General features: G+C 34.8%; 1 protein-coding gene across 5 annotated transcripts in view; it reads right to left on the bottom strand.

The window, feature by feature from the left end:
• DIAPH2 (diaphanous related formin 2) overlaps positions 1 to 21,631 on the bottom strand; it is a 204,941-nt gene that overhangs the window by 83,535 nt on the left and 99,775 nt on the right. For all 5 annotated transcript variants that reach the window (XM_030448826.1, XM_030448825.1, XM_030448824.1 and 2 more), the window contains one exon: positions 17,307 to 17,431. In XM_030448826.1, the coding sequence (XP_030304686.1) occupies positions 17,307 to 17,431 (125 nt within the window). The remainder of the gene's footprint in view (positions 1 to 17,306; positions 17,432 to 21,631) is intronic.

Genomic DNA, 21,631 nt, shown 5'->3' on the forward strand with positions numbered 1-21,631 from the left:
AAAATGTACTACTTTGAGTCACTGCAAACACAATAATTCCAGAGAAGCAAAGCCATACTTGCCTATACTATTTCATGAAAAAATATTACTGAAGTATTCTATCAGAACTTTGCATATCAGAAACACTTAATTGCAACAGTTTACATCAATATAGATTGAAGCTTTAATAAGGGCTCATCTAAAAAGTGTAAGCAAGGTTTCCTTTTTACTAGTCTGAACCAAAATAGAAAATTATACAACTATGAAGTGTAAAAATACTTGTTCAACAAAGAAAAATATCTTCATTCAGCAACTTTTTTCCACATACATCTATTTTTCAGTTTCTTTCATAGCCATAAGAACATTCTAAGCCAAGACTTCTTCAGTACCATACTTATCTCCCAAACTCTTGCAACCCAGTAAAAATCTCTGCCTGCCATGTCACAAAAGAAAATTAAAACAAAAAACCAGCAAAAACACCTTCATGTCTTTTAAACTACAAATATTCCAGTAAATGCAGACCATTAACTTCCATTATGCTTATAACTTAACTTTTGTTGATGAATTACTAATCTACTAATTCTATTTTTTCCTCTTTAGATTTTTTTAAAGCAGATTTTGTTTATGTGTTTGCATTACAGCTGCCAAACTAAGTTTCCCTCCAGTTCTGTGGTTCACTTAACAAGAACCACCACAAGAAAGAGAAAAAAACAAATGTTTAGCTACCCAGATGTGTAAGAATTCCTGCAGTGAAAATATTAACTGTAGCATTATTATACAAGTAAATATTAGTATGGCTGTATAAAGCCAGCTCTACTGACTTAAAATATCTTTTCTGTAAGTGAATGATTTTTTTACACTTTGAAATATGACCAGATGACTACAGTTTGCTGGCTTTTCAGTGTGATGCCTAAATTAATTCACTTAATTAAGCAAGCAATGGATGCAACTGTTACCATGACACTTTGCTACCACATTATTTCAGAGAGAAACAACCATTAATAACCATCAATAGGAGAATTAAATGCTTTACATTCATATTAGGATCACTACTATGGTACTTCCATGCTTTCTCCAGGTTTTTTCCATGTAAACAGATGAGAAAAGAAGATGAGAGAAATCAAGGTTAAAGACCCCAAATCTACTGATGATAAAGTAATCACTTCTACCCTAACATCTGCTATGAACTTCCCATCAATATATCAATAACTCATAATTGGGCTAAATAAAGTACCTCAACATACCAAAAACCTCACTAGCCCAATGGCAAGACCTATTTATTATTATTATTATTATTATGATTGTCAGTATTCACAAAGAAAATGAAAACCAGCACTGATGGCTTGGCACTCATCAACACCACACACGCCACAGCAGAAAAAAACCCAAACGCTGGTGTTCCAGCACCTAAAGAGGTGCCTCTCTGGGCCATGTGGTCACTGTTAAGATGGATTTTTATGGGTGTTAACCACAGATCAGAAACACTGAAAAACCAGAGCACAGACTTCATGTCTTGGATACCTTCAGGAGGAGAAAAAACCCACTGCAAGACAAGAAGAAGGCATCTGCCAGAAACATCTTAACACCTCCCAAAAGCATTTCCTCGAGTGAACAGTTCTTTTGATGTGTCCTTCCAGCTACTGCTTACTGGAAGCTGAAAACAGGTGAACAGCAGCATTCCATTGGGAGAGCTTTTCATGCAACACTTGACTCTCAAAAGCTTGTGGTGACACAAAAAAATTTAAGAGATGGATGCCTTGATGTTACAGATTGATTAACTCCTAATAGAGAGCAAAAACACCAGGGCAAGAGAATACACAAGACCCACTGGCACTAGGGATGGAAAAACGTTCTCATTTTTAAATATATTCAACCTAAAGAGAAAGAATCAATAGATTTATGAAGATATATAAATCAGTACTATAATGAGGAGGTAGAAAATAATCAGCCTGGGATTTTCTAGGAGTCTGGAAAGCTAACCCACCTAAACTTGATTTAAATATGTGATCTACTTATTTTTCAGTTAAATTTGGATTTGCTGAATATATCAAGGTTTCTTATTATGCTATACACATTGATCCTAATACCCATTACAGACAGAAACTGTTCTCAAAAGACAGCACAGCATCGCTAAAAAATAGAAACATGGCTTCATTATAATTCTCCATATGATTTCCTTTAAATTTGTCCACACCAGGCTTTTTAGGTGCATTTCTGTTTGCTTCTACAGTTAAGATTTTATTCAGCACACTGGGTCTAGATAAAAATTGCCATCCATTGTAATTTATAATTTACAATAGGAAAACTGGTAATCCATTTACGATTTCCAGTGTAAATAATTTCTTAAAATAATGCATTTTTTAAAAACAGTGAGCTCTAAGTTGAAGATTGAGAAATCTGCATTGAGAAGTGCAAAATGTCTATGAACTATCACTACACAGAGATAAAGCTCTGAGCCTTCATAATCCTAAATACTGTGAGAAAATATACATATCAACAAGTACTCTTTCATGCTTTACTAAATTTACAATTTGAAATAATTTATAATTTTGTTAGCCATTCCAAACACTTGTGTACTCATTTACTGTTCTGAAAATTGACAATTTCCATCACAATGTTCTGTGTCTTCAATAATATGGCCTAATTAAAACTGGCTTATTAAAATTTCCATGACAAATTACATGTTTGAATGTTTCTCTCCTGTCCTGAGCAGAACTCTGGAATTAATGTCAGCAGTAGTTAAAGCAGGAGGGAAAGCAGCAGAATATGATAATGTCACTTTAATATTCTGGAGACACACACACACTGCAGCACTTTAAAGGGACAAATACATCAGAAGTATCTGGAAAACTACCAATAGGTGATGTTTTGTTGAATTACAACTTCTTTATTAACCTAATGCAGAGTATATAAATTTCTAATGGTATAAACCCAGTCTATTATCTTTACCATGCATTCTTATGCTCTGAAGAAACAGTAGTTTTATTTCCATTAACTAACTGTCAGTCAGCTCTATCCATAATATGTAACTGCAGACACTGTGGGAAAATTAATAAATGTGCTGAAAAACTGCCTATTCAAAAAAGCTTGAAAGTAACACTGTCGGAGCCTGAAATGACATAGTTGGTGAAGAACTAATTAGGCAGAAAGAATTATGTAAATAAGCACACAACAGCTGAGTTTTGTTTGCATGCCTGTATGATGTATTAGATAAAGCATACAAGAATGGGATTAAAAACCATTTGTGACACCACTGATCATAATGTTGCATTTTACTAACATCAATGCATCATCAACTAACATTACCAGATCTGCCTGCAAATTAATCTTATTCAGAGGTGGCACTTGACCTCCTCAGCACAGGAAATCAGCAAAAAAAAGAAAATTAGCTGTACAGTACGGCAGGCAAGAAATCAGAAAAGAATTAGAAGACTCTCCTGCCACAGAGGGGTCGGGTCTACATTTAGACCTAAAGCTCCTTTAATGAAAATTTATAACCTAATTCAAATTTGGGCTTCTACATTTCTGGGTCTGAATCAAGTGCTGACTAAGAGCCAGGCTGAGCTTGAATGGGTGACTGCTCACTGGAACAGGTTGTCCAGAGAGGTTGTGGAAATCTGGAGATACTCAAAAGCCATCTGGCCACAGCTCTGTAAGGCTGCTCTACCTGGCCCTGCTTGAGCTGGTGGGTTGGAACCCATGACCTCCAGAGGTCCCTTCCAACCTCCACCATTCTGTGATTCTCAGATATCTAAACAAGCAAGGCTTAGGCTACTCTGTTGATTTTAACTTCAATATGTAACATCTCAAATAGTTTCTAAGATGGATATATAATGCAACCTAATTCCATTTTTTAAAAATCTCAAATTTAGAGAAAAGTTTTACACACTGTACTTTACCCAAATATATCTTTTCCCACTGCAAGCATGCTAAAATTAAACCAGATTATGAGAACTACTGAAGAGAAACATGAAATACTGAGAACAAACCAGCTGTCAGAACACTCACTATGAACTATAAACATCCAGTTTTAAAATTGCCTTGCTGAATAATTCATTATTTCAAGAAATCAAGTGGTCCTTACCATTGAAACTTGTTTTGCAATAAACGGATTATTTTAATCAGAATTTCACAAGACACTACCAATTCAGCTAAAGCAAGGATAAGGACCAAATAATTGAGTTTATTTATCTGCATTGGGTTTGATTTAGCTTCCTATCAGCACTTAAGCCAACTCATTGTCTGACTTTACAAAAAAGATGAAAACCCATGCTTCAAAGTCATCTGTGAAAATATTGCAATCACTTGACATGATCACCTGAAATTAAAACCACTAAGCAGACAGCTTGCTAATCCATTGCCACACACTCTTCAGAGAGAAAACCACTTGTTTTTTCCATGGTACACTTATCTACAACTTTTATTAGAGAAATATACTTCAACCAGAAAACAAATATTTTAAATTATTTCCAAACAACCACCACTAGGTGTGAAAAAGCACTAAAAATATTTCAGCCGTACAAACTGCACACTGTCCTTTCAAAACTCCATCCTACCATTTGAAAGCAGGACTCTGGATCAAGGCAGTGCCAAGCTAAGAAAAAAAGTCTGTTTTATACAGCTAGAATAGAAAGTTTGATTCAACAGTATCATCATTTTTAATGAAGGATGCACCAGTGCTCTCATTTTCTAATCTCCAAGCTCATTCATAATACAGCATTCTTTGAATTGAACTGGAGAAACACAAACAAAACTTATTAGCTGAAGACAGAAATTCAGCTTTAATAACAGTAAGTCATTTACACCAATAGCTTTATTTTCACCTGCTATCAGTATGTAAACAGATGCTAACAATTTTATCATTCACAGTACATACATAATGTATCTCTGTGACTACAGAGAAGACAGGACCTTCTGCAGTACACACAGATAATTACAAACCACAATTATATACCTAATCTGCTCTTCCTGTTGAAAGCTTTTGTTTTCTGCAAAAAGAATTAAAATATTTGCAAAAATCTCCATTATAATACACTTCACCTACCTAAACTATAATCCAAAGAAACAAAACCCATAGAATGGGCCTCATTTAACCTGTTTTCACAAAATCATGCACTTTGGAATAGCTTAAATGTTCACTAATAAATTAGACATAAAAAGCCTCATTATGAGAATTTCTCTCTTATTACAATGCAAGTTATCTCATCACTTAGCATTTGACAGAATACATCAGAAAAAAACCCTAAAGAACACTTACTTTTCAGTCACCATACAGCAAAGAGGTCTAAATTCCTCTTTCTGGCCTTTCTTACACTGGGACCTAAAAAAGTCATTAACTATCAGAATTATTTAATGATAGAATCATAGAATGGCAATAATAGAACTCTGTGAAGATAATTTCAGTGTTGTGTTCATGGATCACAGAAAGATCATCTGATAACAATGCTACCTGTGACCTGTTCCTTCTTCCTAAATTGTAGAATCCTGCTTAAGTTCACGTTAATTAAGATGAGGCTTTCTGACTTGTCCCTAAACATCCCTTAAACTTTCCATCATGATGAACATCAGAAAAATCTGCCAGTGTTTACTTCTAGCTCTAAGCAATCATATCAATTCCTCATTTTCCTGCATTCAGCTTCTCAATAATGAAAAGACTATTTCCATTGATTCTATGTACACCACTTTAGTATTCACAAGAGAAAGCTTATGTCAACATAATTTCAATACAGCTTTTTTTATTTATACTTCTGTTAATCAGGACACAAAGATCAGCACTCATTTCTTTAAAAGTCCCATAGGAACTCTGTAGGCAAAAACTGATAAACAAGAGCATATAAAATATTCAGTCTAAGGAACAAAGCTCCACAGGCTGTTTCCTAAATTGGTTTATATTGGAAAAGTCTGCTCAAAGACTTACAATGCCAATGTAAGAATTTCCTGTGGTAAGATGAAGAACACTTCAAAAGTAAACAAGCACAATTGGCTCCCCAAACATAACATGTGAAAAGCAGTATTTATAAAGAGGATAGAGAGAAAAGCAGACTTTGCCTATCTTAAATAAAAATATTTTTTTTTAATTGAAAAAATTATAAAATCAGAGCTATGCCTTAACCTAAAAATGCTTGTTTGTGGTTTTTTAGAGAAAAAACCACTTGCTGAACTCATAATTAAGGTGGGTTTGTTTTCCATACGTGTTTGTAACAGAGAAATAATCCCCAAAGTCCTTACTCCCATTTTTACCAAAGACAGAAACATCAAAACAGTCCTAAAAGCTCTAGAACTCAGGAAAGGAAAAAACAACAAACCTTTCATCTTGACAAAAACAAAGCTTTATTTTCACTGATGAAGTCACCAGAACTTTGCAACTGCTTTTGCAAAAAAACATGCTGAGAGGAATGGAATTTACTGACACTGCCTGACAGGTGAAAAACATCCTCTTAGGAGAAGAGCAAAATTGCATTCATCAATGAAAGAGCTGGGCTATTCCAAAACATTTGTTCTGCAATGGAAGTTGTGAGAGCTGTTAAAAAATAAGGAAAATGAAGATTATATTAGGTGAAGAATTAAATAGATACAGTCAGAGTTACAGCTCCATAGTCAGTGTATATCAGTTGTATTTCACCCTCTTGCACTACAGCTCTTACACCTTTTCAGACCTACAGCACACACTGCCATGTGACAAGTCACAAACTGATGTGACTGCTACAACAAGGGACACAAGGTGACAGGAGAGAAGAAAGGCAAAAGGAGTCTTAGAAAATTCAAGGAGGATGTGAAGAATTACTTAGCTTACTCTTCAACTCAATTCTCATTTGTGATATTTTGGTTTAAACAGAATTTGAAACAATTTGAAGAGTGGTATTAATAGCTTTATCAAAATCCAATCTCTCTGATTTTTTTCAGGTGGCAAACAATTAATCATAATTGCTATTCATGCATTAATTAGAAAGCAACACAGAAGACATGATAGTGAAGAATATATCAAAGAAAAAATGTTGCAAGAATAATGGATTTCCAGCATTTGCTCCCTGGAGAATAATTACATAAAATTCTGCTCAGAAAAAAAACAAACAACAAAACAACTAAAAGGCACCTAGTACAAGCAAAATGATTCTGCAAAATTTGTTTTTTACATTATATTCAAATTAATTAAAAGTGACTGTTTCAAATAACACAACACTGACAAACAATGCTCAAACAATAAAAAAATTACTTGTTGATACCTATTTCAGGAAAGCCACAGTAAGGCAGCCACTCCTAGAAATTTTGTTTAGCCTTGGAACACACAATGAGATTCCTTAAACAATAATTACAGCTTTGTGTGCCCTAAATCTTTCAGAGCAACTGCAACCACCTTCACTTTCTCTTTGATCATGCATATTTTCCTCACTTCATCTGGATTTAATTAAGAGAGGTACGTTTGAGCTGTCAGTTGTACCCTGTGTTAACAAGCTTCAATCAGTAGATCTGATGGTTACTTCATCTAGATGAAGTTTTTGGAAAAGTGTGGGGAAGGAAAAGAGAAGTGACTCCTTCTATTTCTAGGTTTCCTTTAATGCAGCAGTGTCAGAAGTCCTCATTTTTTTGTGTTTAGAAATCTGAAAAATTTCTGTAATGTTTCAAGAACCTAAGATGTTCAAAATCAAGGAGAAAAAGAAATAATTTTCTGTCGTCTGGTAAAAAAGCACAGAATAAATTCATTAAAGTTGAGACTTCTTTGGAGCAAAGAACTGCTTTAGTAGAGTGTACACAAACTGAAGCACAGGAAAAAATGAGAGTGAAGGACTGCACTCTAAAAATGAGCACCTAAATCATATTCTGAATACAGCTATAAGAAAAGTCAGGAAAGTGAAGTTTCCCATCAAATTTCTATCGCAGCCAAGAAACATTGAAATGCATTTCCTAAACAGATGTTCTTGACAGACAGAAAAGCAGAGTATAATCACAGGACATTCAGTCTCCAAAATTCTAGTTTCCTACACTCAGACACACTGATTTAAAAAAGAGCACACTTTCTCCAAAAAGATTTTTTTCTTTTTGGAGATGGGTAGAGTGCAAAAAGCAGTTCCATCAACACCAATATTTTTGATAAAGCAATGTCTCATGACAGCTTGATTTTGATATCTATTGATGCAGCTCCCTGAATTTAGAGTGTACTCTCCCTTTAATTTCAGATTTTAAAGAAGTATGCAGCAATTAGAAAATGGATCTCTAATGAATTATCATTCTAGCAGTGCACAAATCCTTAAAAAAATGTCTCTCAGTGAACTGGACAACTTGGTTTAATATAAATTTAAGGATGAAAGAACATTTTCCCTTAGGCAATTATTCACAATCAAGAAGCTTTAGATTTCCATGTATTTAAGTTTCATTGATTTTTGTTCATATAATTTCGTTCTTTAGAATCTCCTAAACAAGCAGGCTTTTCCTTCAGTATAATTTTTCATGTGTCTGTGTAGATTACTGTCAAAGCTTCTCCTCTCATTAGTTAGTCAATAGTTACTCTACAAATGCATTCCAGTAACCCTTGTATACTTTTCTCCCTTGTATAAAACCCTCTAAATATTACTCAGTAATAGCTTTGAAGCAGAATTCTAGATGCTGTCTTTAGGATGCAGAATAGAAGAGAGCTCCCTCATGTGGTAACTCTACATAATCTCTGAGATTAAACAAAAATCACAAATCTGTAGTCAAATGTCAGGATTTAAACCAGAGAACTTAGAAAAGTTTCTAGTGTGTAATTTACCAAGTATTTATTTTTCAATAAACAAAAATCAGAAAAATAATTTATTTACTACACAGCCCCCTGTTGTATATCATTATGCCTCCCCGTTTGTAACAGGTGGCCAATTTCTTTCTGTATTCATACTATAAAGGAACCTCCTGATTATCTGTACTGCCTGTTCACAAGATTTATTGTATAGCCCAATGCGAAAGAAATCAGAATGTTCTTATGTCCCCTCACATCAGGGCTTTACTTCTTCAAAATTAAATAAAAATCTGAAGATAGAAATGTAGTGTCACAAAGAAAACTGATAATCTGCTTCGGATAACACTTTTCATTTATAATGTTCCACAGTCGTTCTGTTTTTAAGTATTAGCTTTATGAAAGCTGTACCTTAGTCCAGAACAGTTAAAATTCAAAGAATCCTTTTCCCATGGGAAACTGCATCTTCTGTTGATATCAAATAGTTTTTAAGAGAAATCAACATTATACATGAACATATGGCAGACTAGTAGGTGATCTTCAAATTCAATCTAAATAACAATTATACCTATAAAATATTACATAGGTTTGCAATGATTATATAGGTATGTAATGATTATCCCTGATCTGGACACAGTGGACATATTTCGCTGGCTTTAAGATGAATCAAAGAGGAAATAAAATGACAAAATGCACAGCATTCGAGGAAGTAGAAAAGCTCTTTTTGAAAAGGGTTGTGTTCAATCTGGCAGAAGGACATTTTGCAGATGACTCAATTCTTCCCACATGAACAGGGGAAAACAAGAAGGAAAGAGAAGAGACCTTTGAAGAGCAACACTAATTAAAAAAAAAAAAAAAAGCATCAACTGACACTGAAAAATCCAGATGAACTGGGTAACTTCACCATCTGGGAAAAACAACTTGCATTGAAATCTTCTAATGGACAGGAGTATTTAAATACAAAGTTTTAATTCAATTTACACATTGAACACTTTTAGGAAAAATGTTACGACTTTTCATCATGACAGATGAGTTACTAACACTTCTTTTTTTTGGCTCTATATGCTTCTCCTTTTGCTCCCCACCCTTCCAGGGGCAGTCTCCAATCTTTCTGCATTACCTCCCCCAGCTTAACAGGCAACTTTCACCCTATTTTTATACAGAACCGACATAAACACATCAAAAAACCTGAAGGTAACACAAAATAAAGAGCACACCATTAGTAAAATTGAAAAGAATTCATTCTCCTCAACAAGGTACCATGAACAAATGAGTTTTACTGCACTTCCCACTGTTTGATCCCTTCTCTGAGAATTTAACTGAGCGCTGTGTGCCTTTCATTACAGGCTTTTCCTGAAATTATTATATAAAGTGGACTTTGCACTAGTCCCTGAAGAACCTGACTGATACCTTAACTCTACCAAATATATTGCTACACACCATGATTTGTTGTTTAAGCCCTTAAGGCAGTCTGTTGTCTGGGAGGCTGATCTTGTCCCAAAGCAAATCAACAATTTTCACACAAGTGGTCAAGCACTGAAACAATGATATATCAGCATCTCTCTGTTGGCTTCTATCATGTTGTGCTCATAAAAGAATGGAATATCTCATGCAGGCCTCTCTAGAATTACATTTTCATCAAGGAATATAAAGATATTAAAACACATGAACATAAAACAAGTGAATTAAGCAAAAGCAATGAGAAGTGTAATTAAAAACCTTGTATCAGAACAATAAAAATATGAAATCTTGCCAGATTAGACTTGACCAATTTAAAGTTTTCCAAACTCTATTTAACTATGTAACAGGCAGACTAAGCATCTGTGCCAGATAAAACAATTAACATTAAATATCTCAACATAAAAAAAACCCTCTTCAGTATTTATGTTATTTGATGGCATGTAATTAAACAAGACTAACAGTTCTTTTGATGCACTATGCAGTATGGAGGAAAACGCAGAATTTTAGCACACCTTAAAGAAAACTTCATACTTTGTGTGACTGGAAAAAAAAAACCAAAACCCAGCATAAAGCCATCACACAGAAACCCACATACATTTATTGCAGAAAGCTTCAGAATGCCTCAGAAAAGCTGAGAGAGGGAGTAGACCAAAGGAGATGGCTTTAGATTTGTAACAGATACTGTGTTTGCTATGGTTAAAAATAAATCTCCTATTCCAAGTAGCCTACCAGAAGCCCTTGCAATTCCACACTGGCTGCTTAAATTTACAGATTCCATGTAGAAGAGAGACCAATACTTTCTCCTGCCACTATTTCTCATGTAACTCTTAGTATAACATTTACTCAGAGGAAATAAAGCAAAGGGCATAAATACAAAGGCTAAAACTATGCTCAGACCTCTTTTGATTCCTCAACCCATCTTCTGTCAGAGAAACCGTTTAAGACAAACACACTCCATGTTATACTGTCTCTCGTCAGGAAGACTGGACCTGACCAAGCAGGAAGATAGCAAAGGTTTTTTTCTAAAAGGTTAAAATCATCTTTAATTGGAAAGCCTCTTTAATTCTACAAGAGTTGCAGCTCATTAACCATGTGCTAACAGCACATTAGTAAATGTATTTACATAAAGTTTCATTTTAAATGGTTAAACCCTGTCTAGTGACCTGTAAACTGTAAGACACAGTACTTCCAAGACTTCCCAGAAGGATTTTAACAGAATCAAGACAAATTGAAGGATTTTTCCACAAACTTAGGACGATGTTTATTTGGGAAAACAACTGCCTACCACCACCCACTCTATTAAAAAACAAACCAAACCCAAGTGGTTTCCAGTCATGGCCAGAAGGAGACTCATTCTATTAGGATTAAGTTCACTTTGTACACAGCCTCACACCTTTCTAGTACTGCATGTTACAGCAAATGCCAGAGGAAAATGTTCTGCAGGTCTAGAATATTTAGAGGCAGCAGTAACAGTACCTTTAACCCTCAATTAATTCAATGATGTCCATTGACCTTCATGATAAATATCTAGTCACACAAAGTGTGACACCAGTCATGCAAATATTACAAAGAAAATTTAGTGGGGGATTAATTTTTTTTCAGGGTGAAAAATGAGGTAAGTGAAAGGATTAGTAAATGCCACAAGGCTTTGCTGACATTTTTCAATTGAAATGGAATTGAATAGCAACAGTTATAGCTGTCACTGAACAACAGAATCCCCTAAAATAAATAAATAAAATAAAATGAATTTACAGCTTCTGGAATTGTTTCTGTGTGAGTGCTGCTGTGCTGCTCGGGTGTTTCTGCAGCAGCAGAATTGAACTCTTCAGAAGGTGTTTCTGGTATCTGCCTTCTAATTGCAATAGGTCCTGGCCACATTTCTGATCTTTAAAGTAGCACCTAGGAAAAGACTAATCTGTACAAGCACAACATTTTATAGACTGGGGAGACACACTCTCTAAACACTAAGTAAGCAAGTACATCTCAACGCAAGAACATTAAGTAGCAGTCTTATTTTTTTCCACTTACAGCTTAATGATGTCAATTGAATATACATCTCTAAACATAGCACAAATTGCTGGTAATCTGATTTTGAACTTGGCAGGGTCAGTTCTTCAATAAGATTCAAAATGCTGAGATGCTGTGAGCTTCAACAATTAGCAATGCAAAAATGGCAAAGCCTCACCACTGTTTATTCACTGATGCCCTGATTTTTCTAAAAAAGCTGCTAGTTTCGAAAAGAAAAGCAGATTATATGTATGTACTAATTCTTCCTATCTTCTATCACAGTGCTTGCAGAAGTGGGATTTTCTGCCTTTGCTGATGAAATACGTCATCCCTTCAGATGTATTTTCTAAGAATTACAAGCACGATCAGTTTAATCAAGTGTGTCTCGGTTGCTTTAGCATATCCATGATGTGAGTGTTCAGAGATAAAAGGTTTTTTAATGTAACCTCTCATAAAATGATAAGCTAGTGATTTCTTTTTCAAAAGTGCATTTTAGTGATTATTTTCTGGCATCTGGGGCAACACAAAATAATGTAAATTTGGGGTATACATATTTGGTGGCTGTCAAGCAGCCAAGCAACTCACTGAAATCTCAGATCTGATACTCAAGTAACAAATTTAGATTTCTTAGAGGTACATGAAGTTACAACAGAGCATTCTGAATGCAAAATTTAGTGTATACCAACCACATGGGTTCTTTTGGGCTTTGTTTTGCTCTTTGTGTCAATCAAGTAAATAAATTTGAGGAAATAAAACCTACAGAGCATGCAGTAGAAGGCAGACATTCTTAAGAGCCCTAAGATCTCAATTAGCAGAATTCAAAGTGACTGAAGTCTGTAGGGGAGGAGTAAATGCTATTCCTAGAACTTAAATACCATTGAATGGTTCTCCTCTCCAGCTCCCAAAGCATTGAAAAATGTGTCTACATTTAAAACCAGATTAAAACACACTCAGTCAATAGAACATTACTTCAAATGTACAGGCATATATAAAAGTTCAAAGAAATTTTCCCCCTTCAGGGTTATTTTTGAGAAGACCCAAGCTATGAGCAAACTCAGGTATTAATGTACCTACTGCATTTCAAGTTGACCAAAAAACAAAACCAAGCTTTCCTAAAAATGACACCTCAAAGCACTTTAAGTGAATTATTTTTCCTTAACAAGCTAAGAGGAAATCCCAAGTGTTAACAGATGACAAGAGTGTTAATGGCATTAACATTCTCTCAGCACTCCATGTCAGTGTGTAAATGATGCCCCACTGCTCAGTCACTCTGTGAGATGAAAAAGGGTTCAGAGCCATTCCCAGATACTCAGAGTCTGATTCAGAGTGTATTTGTTTCTTCCCTAGTGCTGTGCTGGAAGGCATCCTGTAGTACAGTAGTGGTAAAAGAGAATTACCAGTTGGTGTTTAGTGCACATTAAGTATTTTCTAACATTCACAGTGCACAAAAGCCCCCCACATGCTTAAACTAGACATCTCCCCAGTTTATTTCACTACCACTGAAATACAGCAAGTAAGGAACTAATAAAACTCATATTTAGTCATGAGTCAATAGTCATCATTACATAGAATTATGAGCATAAACACATATCAAGTGAGAATATGTGCCTTTCAAGCAGGCAGCTTTTTATTTCCTAAAAAGGATTCTGTTTTCATGAATGGTCTTCCTTTCTGAAAATTGAAATGAGTTCACAAATCACTGTTGTTCTACTTAATGATAAGATAAACACACACTGCTTTGAAATTTTTTCTCTCCAGTAATTTTTGTTCTTTCATTCATGGTTCCCTTGATTTTGCAATTCTTTTAAAATAGGCTTGGAATTCTTCAAATGTATGCTATCAGTTAGAAAAAACAACTGGCATCATTTGGTAGGCAAAAGATTTTAACAAGATTAGGCATTCCCCTAGTCTCTTACTAGGGGAAAACATACAGCCCAAAATAGGAAAGCTATACAGAATTCTAAGAACATACTAGTCCTTCTAGGGTACATTATATAAATTAATGTAAGATTGTTTGCAAACTATATAATCATCCATAAGCAACTCAAGCAAAACACCAGTCTCCACCTAGCAGGATAATAACAAGAATTAATCTAATAGCCAGTGATCTAACAGAGCCCCTCCTGCCACCCTAGCTCTGCTTCTGCCACTGCCCCTTCCCCTCAGAACAAAGTTCCTGCCTATTTTCTAGATGACTAAACCTTTGTCACTGGGGTACATGAATACATTGGGAGGGGGAAGAAGTGGCATTCATTATTTATGTAGCTATAGTTCTATGTCAAGATTAATAAATTAACTCTGTAACTTTCCATTACTTCCTCTGAAATAGCTTCTTACTCTGTTGTCTTTAATCTTTCTTAATAACATTTAAAGTTAAACCCCATCAATCTGGTTATCCTCCTCAACCCCCAACTAAAAACTCATGTTTTAACATCATGAAAAAGAAAACAGTGTATTACAACTATGGTAAGGAAGTATAAAATCCAGAGATCTCCAGTAAAAAAAAAAAATTCAATTACAGGCACAAACACTGAACTAAAACAAGGACTGAAAGCTAGATTTGTCATAGTCATGACTAGTTTTCTAAACTGTTGAATCAGACTCCCCAGTGCTGCATAAAGCTGATTTAATTAGAATAGAAAGCGTGCACATTTAAAGTTAAATTATTTACAATTGATCTTCAAGGAATGTACGATTCGGGCCATGGATCAGATCACGAAAAACATGCCTCAAGAATCACAACTAAGTTATTTAATATAGCAAGAAATCCATAGAAAGAATATGTTAATAGCTTTTTTTTTCCTCTTCCTTAACCATACTACATTCCACCTTCTATTCTAGCATAGCTGCAACCCTCAGTTTGAAATCACCTGCTTCCAGTGAGCAACCACACAGGTCAGCTTCACGACCCCATGACTGCTTTTACTGCAGTCTGCTAACTCGATAGCCATCAAATGCTTAGTTCAAAACACTTTTTGTATTTACAAACTGAGGAAATTTCAGTGTAACTCCTGCCTATTAAAACTGTACTAAGAGACGACTTACGTTCAGACACATCAGAGATGTTCACCCTGAAATTCTGTAACTTTCTAATCTCAGTATGCATTATCAGCCACAATTCTTCAACAAACTGACAGAAGCCAAATACATACATACAGACTGAAGACTGATGCCATTTCTCTCTTCCACTTAATGTGTATTCTCCAGTTTAAAGAAAATTAAAAATACAGGCATGCAGAAAATTTTAAACCATTCAATGATAAGAAGAAACAAATTTGATCACTCGACTTGTCATAACTGGAGTTGACTTTCTAAAAAAGAAAAACACCATTTATCAGGTCATCTATTAATTATGAAAACATAAATCCTTAGGCAGAATCAGTTAATTTCTTACCGTCTTATCTATTTTGTCAAGCCACCAAATTCTCTAGTATAATAAAAGCTGTCAGACATCTCAAGCTCAGGGTGCCTGTTTTAATTACCAGAAATTGGTAATCTAGCTGTGACATCAGTGTACATGAATTGAAGCAAGGCTGCCCAGGAAAATTTCAACAATTCATTTTCAGAAATTTCACAGGATCTTTGTGTCTTTTCTAATACAAAGAAGCATTAGTAATTTTCCCTTTTTTTTAAAAGCTGTTTTGCATTGTCATATTATCTTTTTCTTGAAGAAATTCAGGTAATAAACCAGAAAGCAGAAAATGGTAAACATTCTGTACTTGCCTCTCTTCTCTCATCAAATTATTCAGCGATGCAAAGCATTCTTATAAGTGTAATAAATATCTAGGTAGCAAAAGAACAAGTGGCAAAGCATTTACTCATCACAACTGAAAAATAATGTGTATAACCTGTAAAACAGAGCTGTCAAGCTTAAGAAAACATGGTTTCAAAAGGTGCATTTCAATATGTTGGTTTCATTTATGAACAGAAACAGGGCTTATTTGGCAGAGTGCAGCCTACGCACAAGATGACAAGACGAAGGACAATTACAAGGAAATATTATAAATTTTCTCATGGGAATGTATCTCAGGAAAACAACCTTTTTTTTAACAGCTGAACTGATAAATGTGATTACTAGCAAGCCTTCCAGCCCTGCAAATAAAACAACGTGGAAGAAAATACCTAAGTAGCAAGAAACAATTTTCAACTTAATCATGAGTTGTCTCCCTTAAGCTACTTTTCTGCAGTCTTGTCAGAAATTTATAATAAATCCATATAGAGAAGATTTTAAGTATCTTCTCATGAATTTCAGTCACTTCTGAATCCATTCAGATGGTTAATCCCACTAAAACTTAGCTTCCAAATACACCAGAGTTAGGAGAACCTCTTCATTACATCCACCTGCTAAATGTGATGAGCAACAAGGAATGACTCTAGGTACCAACACCCTCTTGTTTTTTTTTTTATTCCTCTGAAAAACCACAAAACCATGACTTCTTGTCTGGTTGCAGTAAGGAAGAATCAATGTCACATGAACTACCTGTGCCCTATAAATACACAAAATACCTTGTACCATACTCCATATACTTCCACATAAAAAGAAGTCTAGTTTGTGGAAAAATTTCTTTTAAGAAAAAAAAAAAAGCTTTACAGCTTTGGCTTAGTCTTCCTCTGACTTTTGTGAGTTTTTGAGGCATATTTACTTTAGACTTTTGAGTAAGACTAACACTGGATATAAGAAAATTTTGGAAGGGAAATGGGCTAGGCAGACATCCATTGGTATTCTCCCACAGATTTTACTTACTACTGAATATATAGAACCTAAGACCTATCTCCTACAGAAACAAAAGGACAAATCACTTTTGAGTACAAAAGAATGTAATTTTGTTTCTCTAAAATTGTGCTAAATAAATAAAAAACATTAACAGAAAACAAAGTATCTGAAGCTAAAATAATAAATACTTTCAACTCTACTACTGATTATTTTCTAGATTGAAAGGATTCAACAATTATGATTAAATACCCATAATTATATATGTTTCAAGTTACATTCATTTATAAGTTTTCTTACACTCAGCACGTCTTGTTACGCTTTTCTCTGTGAATAGAAGTAAGGAAGAAGAGAGTTAAAACTTAATCTCATGTGATGTGAATACTTAACCAGAGAATCAGAACGTTGAGATCACCAGTGCAGACATATAAAAAAGGATATGCTCATCTTTTGTACAAACTTATCATGTTCATCTTCTGTTTTAGGGAAATTCTGAATGTCCTTTTCGAGGCGCTGGATCTGACTGTTCATGGAATCAAGGTTGCTCTTCAGAGTCTGGGCTGAAACTAAGGAAAAAAAAAAAAAAAAAAAAAAGACTGAGTTAAAAGCTTCCAGATTCCAGAAAGGTCACCAGACAGGGAAGAAACAATGTCCGTATTAATAGTTTTAAGGAGAATCATTCCATTAAGTAGGCTCACATTTTTTCTGAATTACTGCTCATAAAAAATTCTACTCTTCATAAAAACTGAAAATATCTAATGCAATATATACTAAATCATCATATTTTATGTTGAAATGTCACCACTTAATTCTATCATTAGTTCAAATAATTCAATTTCTATTGAAATTTATTGGTAAAAATTCTAATATTTCATTCTTTTAAATCAAACTCAAAGACTAAAAAGCAGCTAAGGTTCAAAGAGATTTTCTGTTACTAATGCATGTACTTGGTTAAATGAATGATCTTATTAATGCACATTGGGATGCAGAAACGATTTAAGGAACAGACATGGAGAAAAGATCAAATATTTTTCTTTTATTGAAATTAAACTGATTTCTAGAAACCAACATCTATGAAACCCTCTCTCAACATCAAAGATAAATCTGAATAAGAAAAAACTACTGATACTTCAAAAAACATAAAGGACAGTACAGCACACACACAAAAAGAGAAGATACTCTAAAGAAACGCTGTCATATGCTATTGTCATGTACACCACTGTGTCTGTAGTTTGCATTAAACAACCACTAATTGATACATCATGAGAAAAATCCCCAGTGGAAATCTTGACAACACAACTGTGAAGGTGAGGCAACAGCACACCACAAAGAAATTCCAGAACAAGATGAAAAGTGACAGTCTCTACAGAGAAGACTGGTCAAATTATGATATTAAAACAAACTGGATGTGTAATATTGAGTTTTATGACATAATCCTTGATGTCCACCCATCATTCTCCATCACAAACAGAAGTCTGACAAGCCCTTCTTCTAAATTTAAAGATGCATTTTAGAACCAGCTCATATCTTCTGTTCTTGGTCTCCTCCTCCATAATTTACAAACAGGAGCTTTCATGAACAAGCAATCTCAGCCCCACCTTTCCCCCAAAAGCACTGTAACATTTGCACCATTTCATGTCCTTCCTCTTGTCACTGCTCTCTGTGGACAGCAGACAGTTGATCTACAAAGCTCACTGTAGATATGAATCCCAGCTAAACCCAGGGTTCTTTGTGTAGTCAAGCACATGACTTTTTTTTCTTTTTCTTAAGTAAATGTATCCAGAAACTGCAGAAAGTTTCTTTAAAGAACTCTTTATTTTTCTATTTCCTTGTAATTTAAAATTGTGCTGTGACTGTGTAAGCAGGAATTTGATTAAAAATGGCTTCAAAAACAGTATCTTAGAAATAAAATCCTGTGAATAAGGAAGCTGCTCCCCAAAACAGAATACTATCTTTTTGGTATGCAATGATTCTATCAGCCACCTCACCACTGACTTTAATATTCAAAAGCATGGTGAAATACTAATGCACCAATAGCTATCTTTACCACAGATGTAAACCTGACTATTTTCAATTTTATTCATTTTTATACCAAGAACTCAACAAACTACTAATCGCATAGTCTTCAAATTATAGTGAAAAAGCTTTTTAAGCTTAATTGAACCAGGGGAAAAAAACCCAAAATCTATACTGACCACAGCATCCTTGTAACTATTAACACTCAAGAGTTAACCTTGAAATGAACCACTAAAGCAGTCTGAGGAATAAACATTATCAAAGCTTTTAGGTTATGGATGCATTAGTTTAATCATTTGATATTATTGTCAGAAAAGGAGCACATTTTTGCTTGAACTGAAGAACTTATAGTAATATAACATTTTTATAGGCTGTTATGTAGTTGGATAGGGAGACAAGCAGAACTCAAATAAAATGCTGGAACTGAAAAAATAAATTAGGAGAATGCAAATAGTAATTTTTATGGTAAAAAGACAGCAGCTGTTAAGTAAATGGGTAACAAAATGGATAAAATTTAACTGCTATCACCAATTTGAAAATATTGAAATGCATGACTGTTTATAAGTAGTTATGGTCTAAAATTTATAACTGCAAGGAAATTCATCAAACAATAATAAATCAGAAATCTTAGCTTCTGTTACTAAAAAGGAAGAAAAGCATTTTCAGTACCTGTTTTCTAAAACTAAGCCCAGAAAACAGTTTATATTGGGTGCATACTGACATAGTATAAAAAAACTTCATCCAAGCAAGAAGGCTGCATTCAAAAGCTGTACCTGCCATAACTAACTTCAATATTCACAGTGAATTATCAAAAAGCATTGCAGAATATCCATTTTGGTTCACTTCTTTTCCTAGCCCAGGTAAATGTACAAGGTTCTGTTCAAAACAATTTGTGAAGCTGTTGTTCTGCAAGACAAGCTTAAATAGACCATGTAAAAGGAAACATACATATACACTACAATAAAATATGTGCATTTCCTCCCCTAAAACTGTTTTATTAGAGATCTAATACATAAATAATGTAAAGAGGAGGCAACATGAATACCTTGTACTCTTTTCAGGGAAAAGCAAGTGAATTTCTTAAAAGTATTTCAAGGTTTTACTTTATGGAAGCATAAACTCTGCTTGAAGCAAAATACCATTTGTTTGAAACCATTCCACGAATGAACATCCTAAACAGACTGTCTCTATCACTCTATTTCTCAAAGATGATGATCATAAGACAAAGGCTTGTTCAACCTCCCATTTGCCCACTGTTCTAAATGAAAATTAAGCACCCTAATAGAACTAGTCTAAAAATGTACATGAAAGCTACCATTTGGCCTTTAGTGGCACACAAGCAGTGCTCAAGAACCATTACAGGGAAAGCCTTTCTGTAGCAGTAATTACAAAAACATTCCATTTAATATTGATGCATTATGTTCCATTCTGTGTTTCTATAATGCTACTCCATTTAATGATGCAAGGAGAGAAGCATTTGGATTTAGTTGCAACCAACCAGATCCAATGGGCAAATCTCTGATTTCAAGATCATAGCATCAAACAATGGCTTGGGTTGGAAAGGACCCGAAAGATGATGTAGTTCCACCCCCTTGCCATTGGCAGGGACACCTCCCATTGGACCAGGTTGCTCCAAACTCGTCCAACCTGGACTTGAACCCTTCTAGGAAGGAGCCATCCACAGCTTCACTGAACAACCTGTGCCAGTGTCTCACCACCCACACAGAAAAAAAAAATTACTTCCTGATGTCTAACCTAAATCTACCCCCTTCCAGCTTAAAACCATTATCCACTGTCCTATCATTCCAAGCCCTTATAAAATGTCCCTCTCCAGCTTTCTTACAGACTCTCTTTAGGTACTGGAAGGTGCTATAAGTACAGGAAAAAGGAAAAAAAAACCCAAACATCAACGACAATCAGAAAAAAGCCCCTCCATAATGCCCAAACACTATAGAGTAGAAAGTCTCAAAAATGGAAGCATCCTACAAAAACCTGAAGAGAGGAAAAAAGGCAGCAACATTTCTCACTCTGCATCAAGCTGTAACAAAGTGATCCCCCAGTACCTAAAGGGAATGTACAGGAAGGATGGAGAGCCTTTTTATAAAGGTGTCCAGCAATAGAGCAAGGGGAAATGGATTCATTTTAAATGGATTTAAACTGAAAGAATAGGTTTAGACTCCTGGGAAGGAATTCATTAGTATGAGGGTGGTGAGACTCTGGAACTGACTGCACAGAGAAGTTGTGGATGCCCCCTCCCTGGAAGTGTTCAAGGTCAGGTTGGATGAGGCCTTGGACAAACCAGTCCAGATGATGAGAGGCATCCCTACCCAGGGCAGAGTTTGGAGTAGATGATCTCTAAGGTTCTTTCCAACCTAGGCCATTCTATGATTCTATTATTATTAATCAGTAAGAAAAGAGTGACTTGTAGAGAGCTGCTGCAACTTGAAGATAGAAAGAAATACAGCACCTTTAATGTGTGTGCCTCCAACCACTCGCATAAAAGGATTTATGAGACAAAGGGAAAATTTAATACCAAAAATTAAACATGTATGTTTCAACTAACTAAAGCATTATCACACAGCATTGCTATTAATATATAGGATTAATATAAATAAGGTGAATATGAAGTTATATGTATTAATATATTGCCAGACTCTTCTTCATGTTCATGGAAGGCTAGGATAGCATCTAGATTTATCTATATTCTCTGCACTAATAGTGAATGTAGCTTTATTAATCATACATCATTA

Source organism: Calypte anna, chromosome 4 (assembly GCF_003957555.1).
Source record: "Calypte anna isolate BGI_N300 chromosome 4, bCalAnn1_v1.p, whole genome shotgun sequence".
NCBI lineage: Eukaryota > Metazoa > Chordata > Aves > Apodiformes > Trochilidae > Calypte > Calypte anna.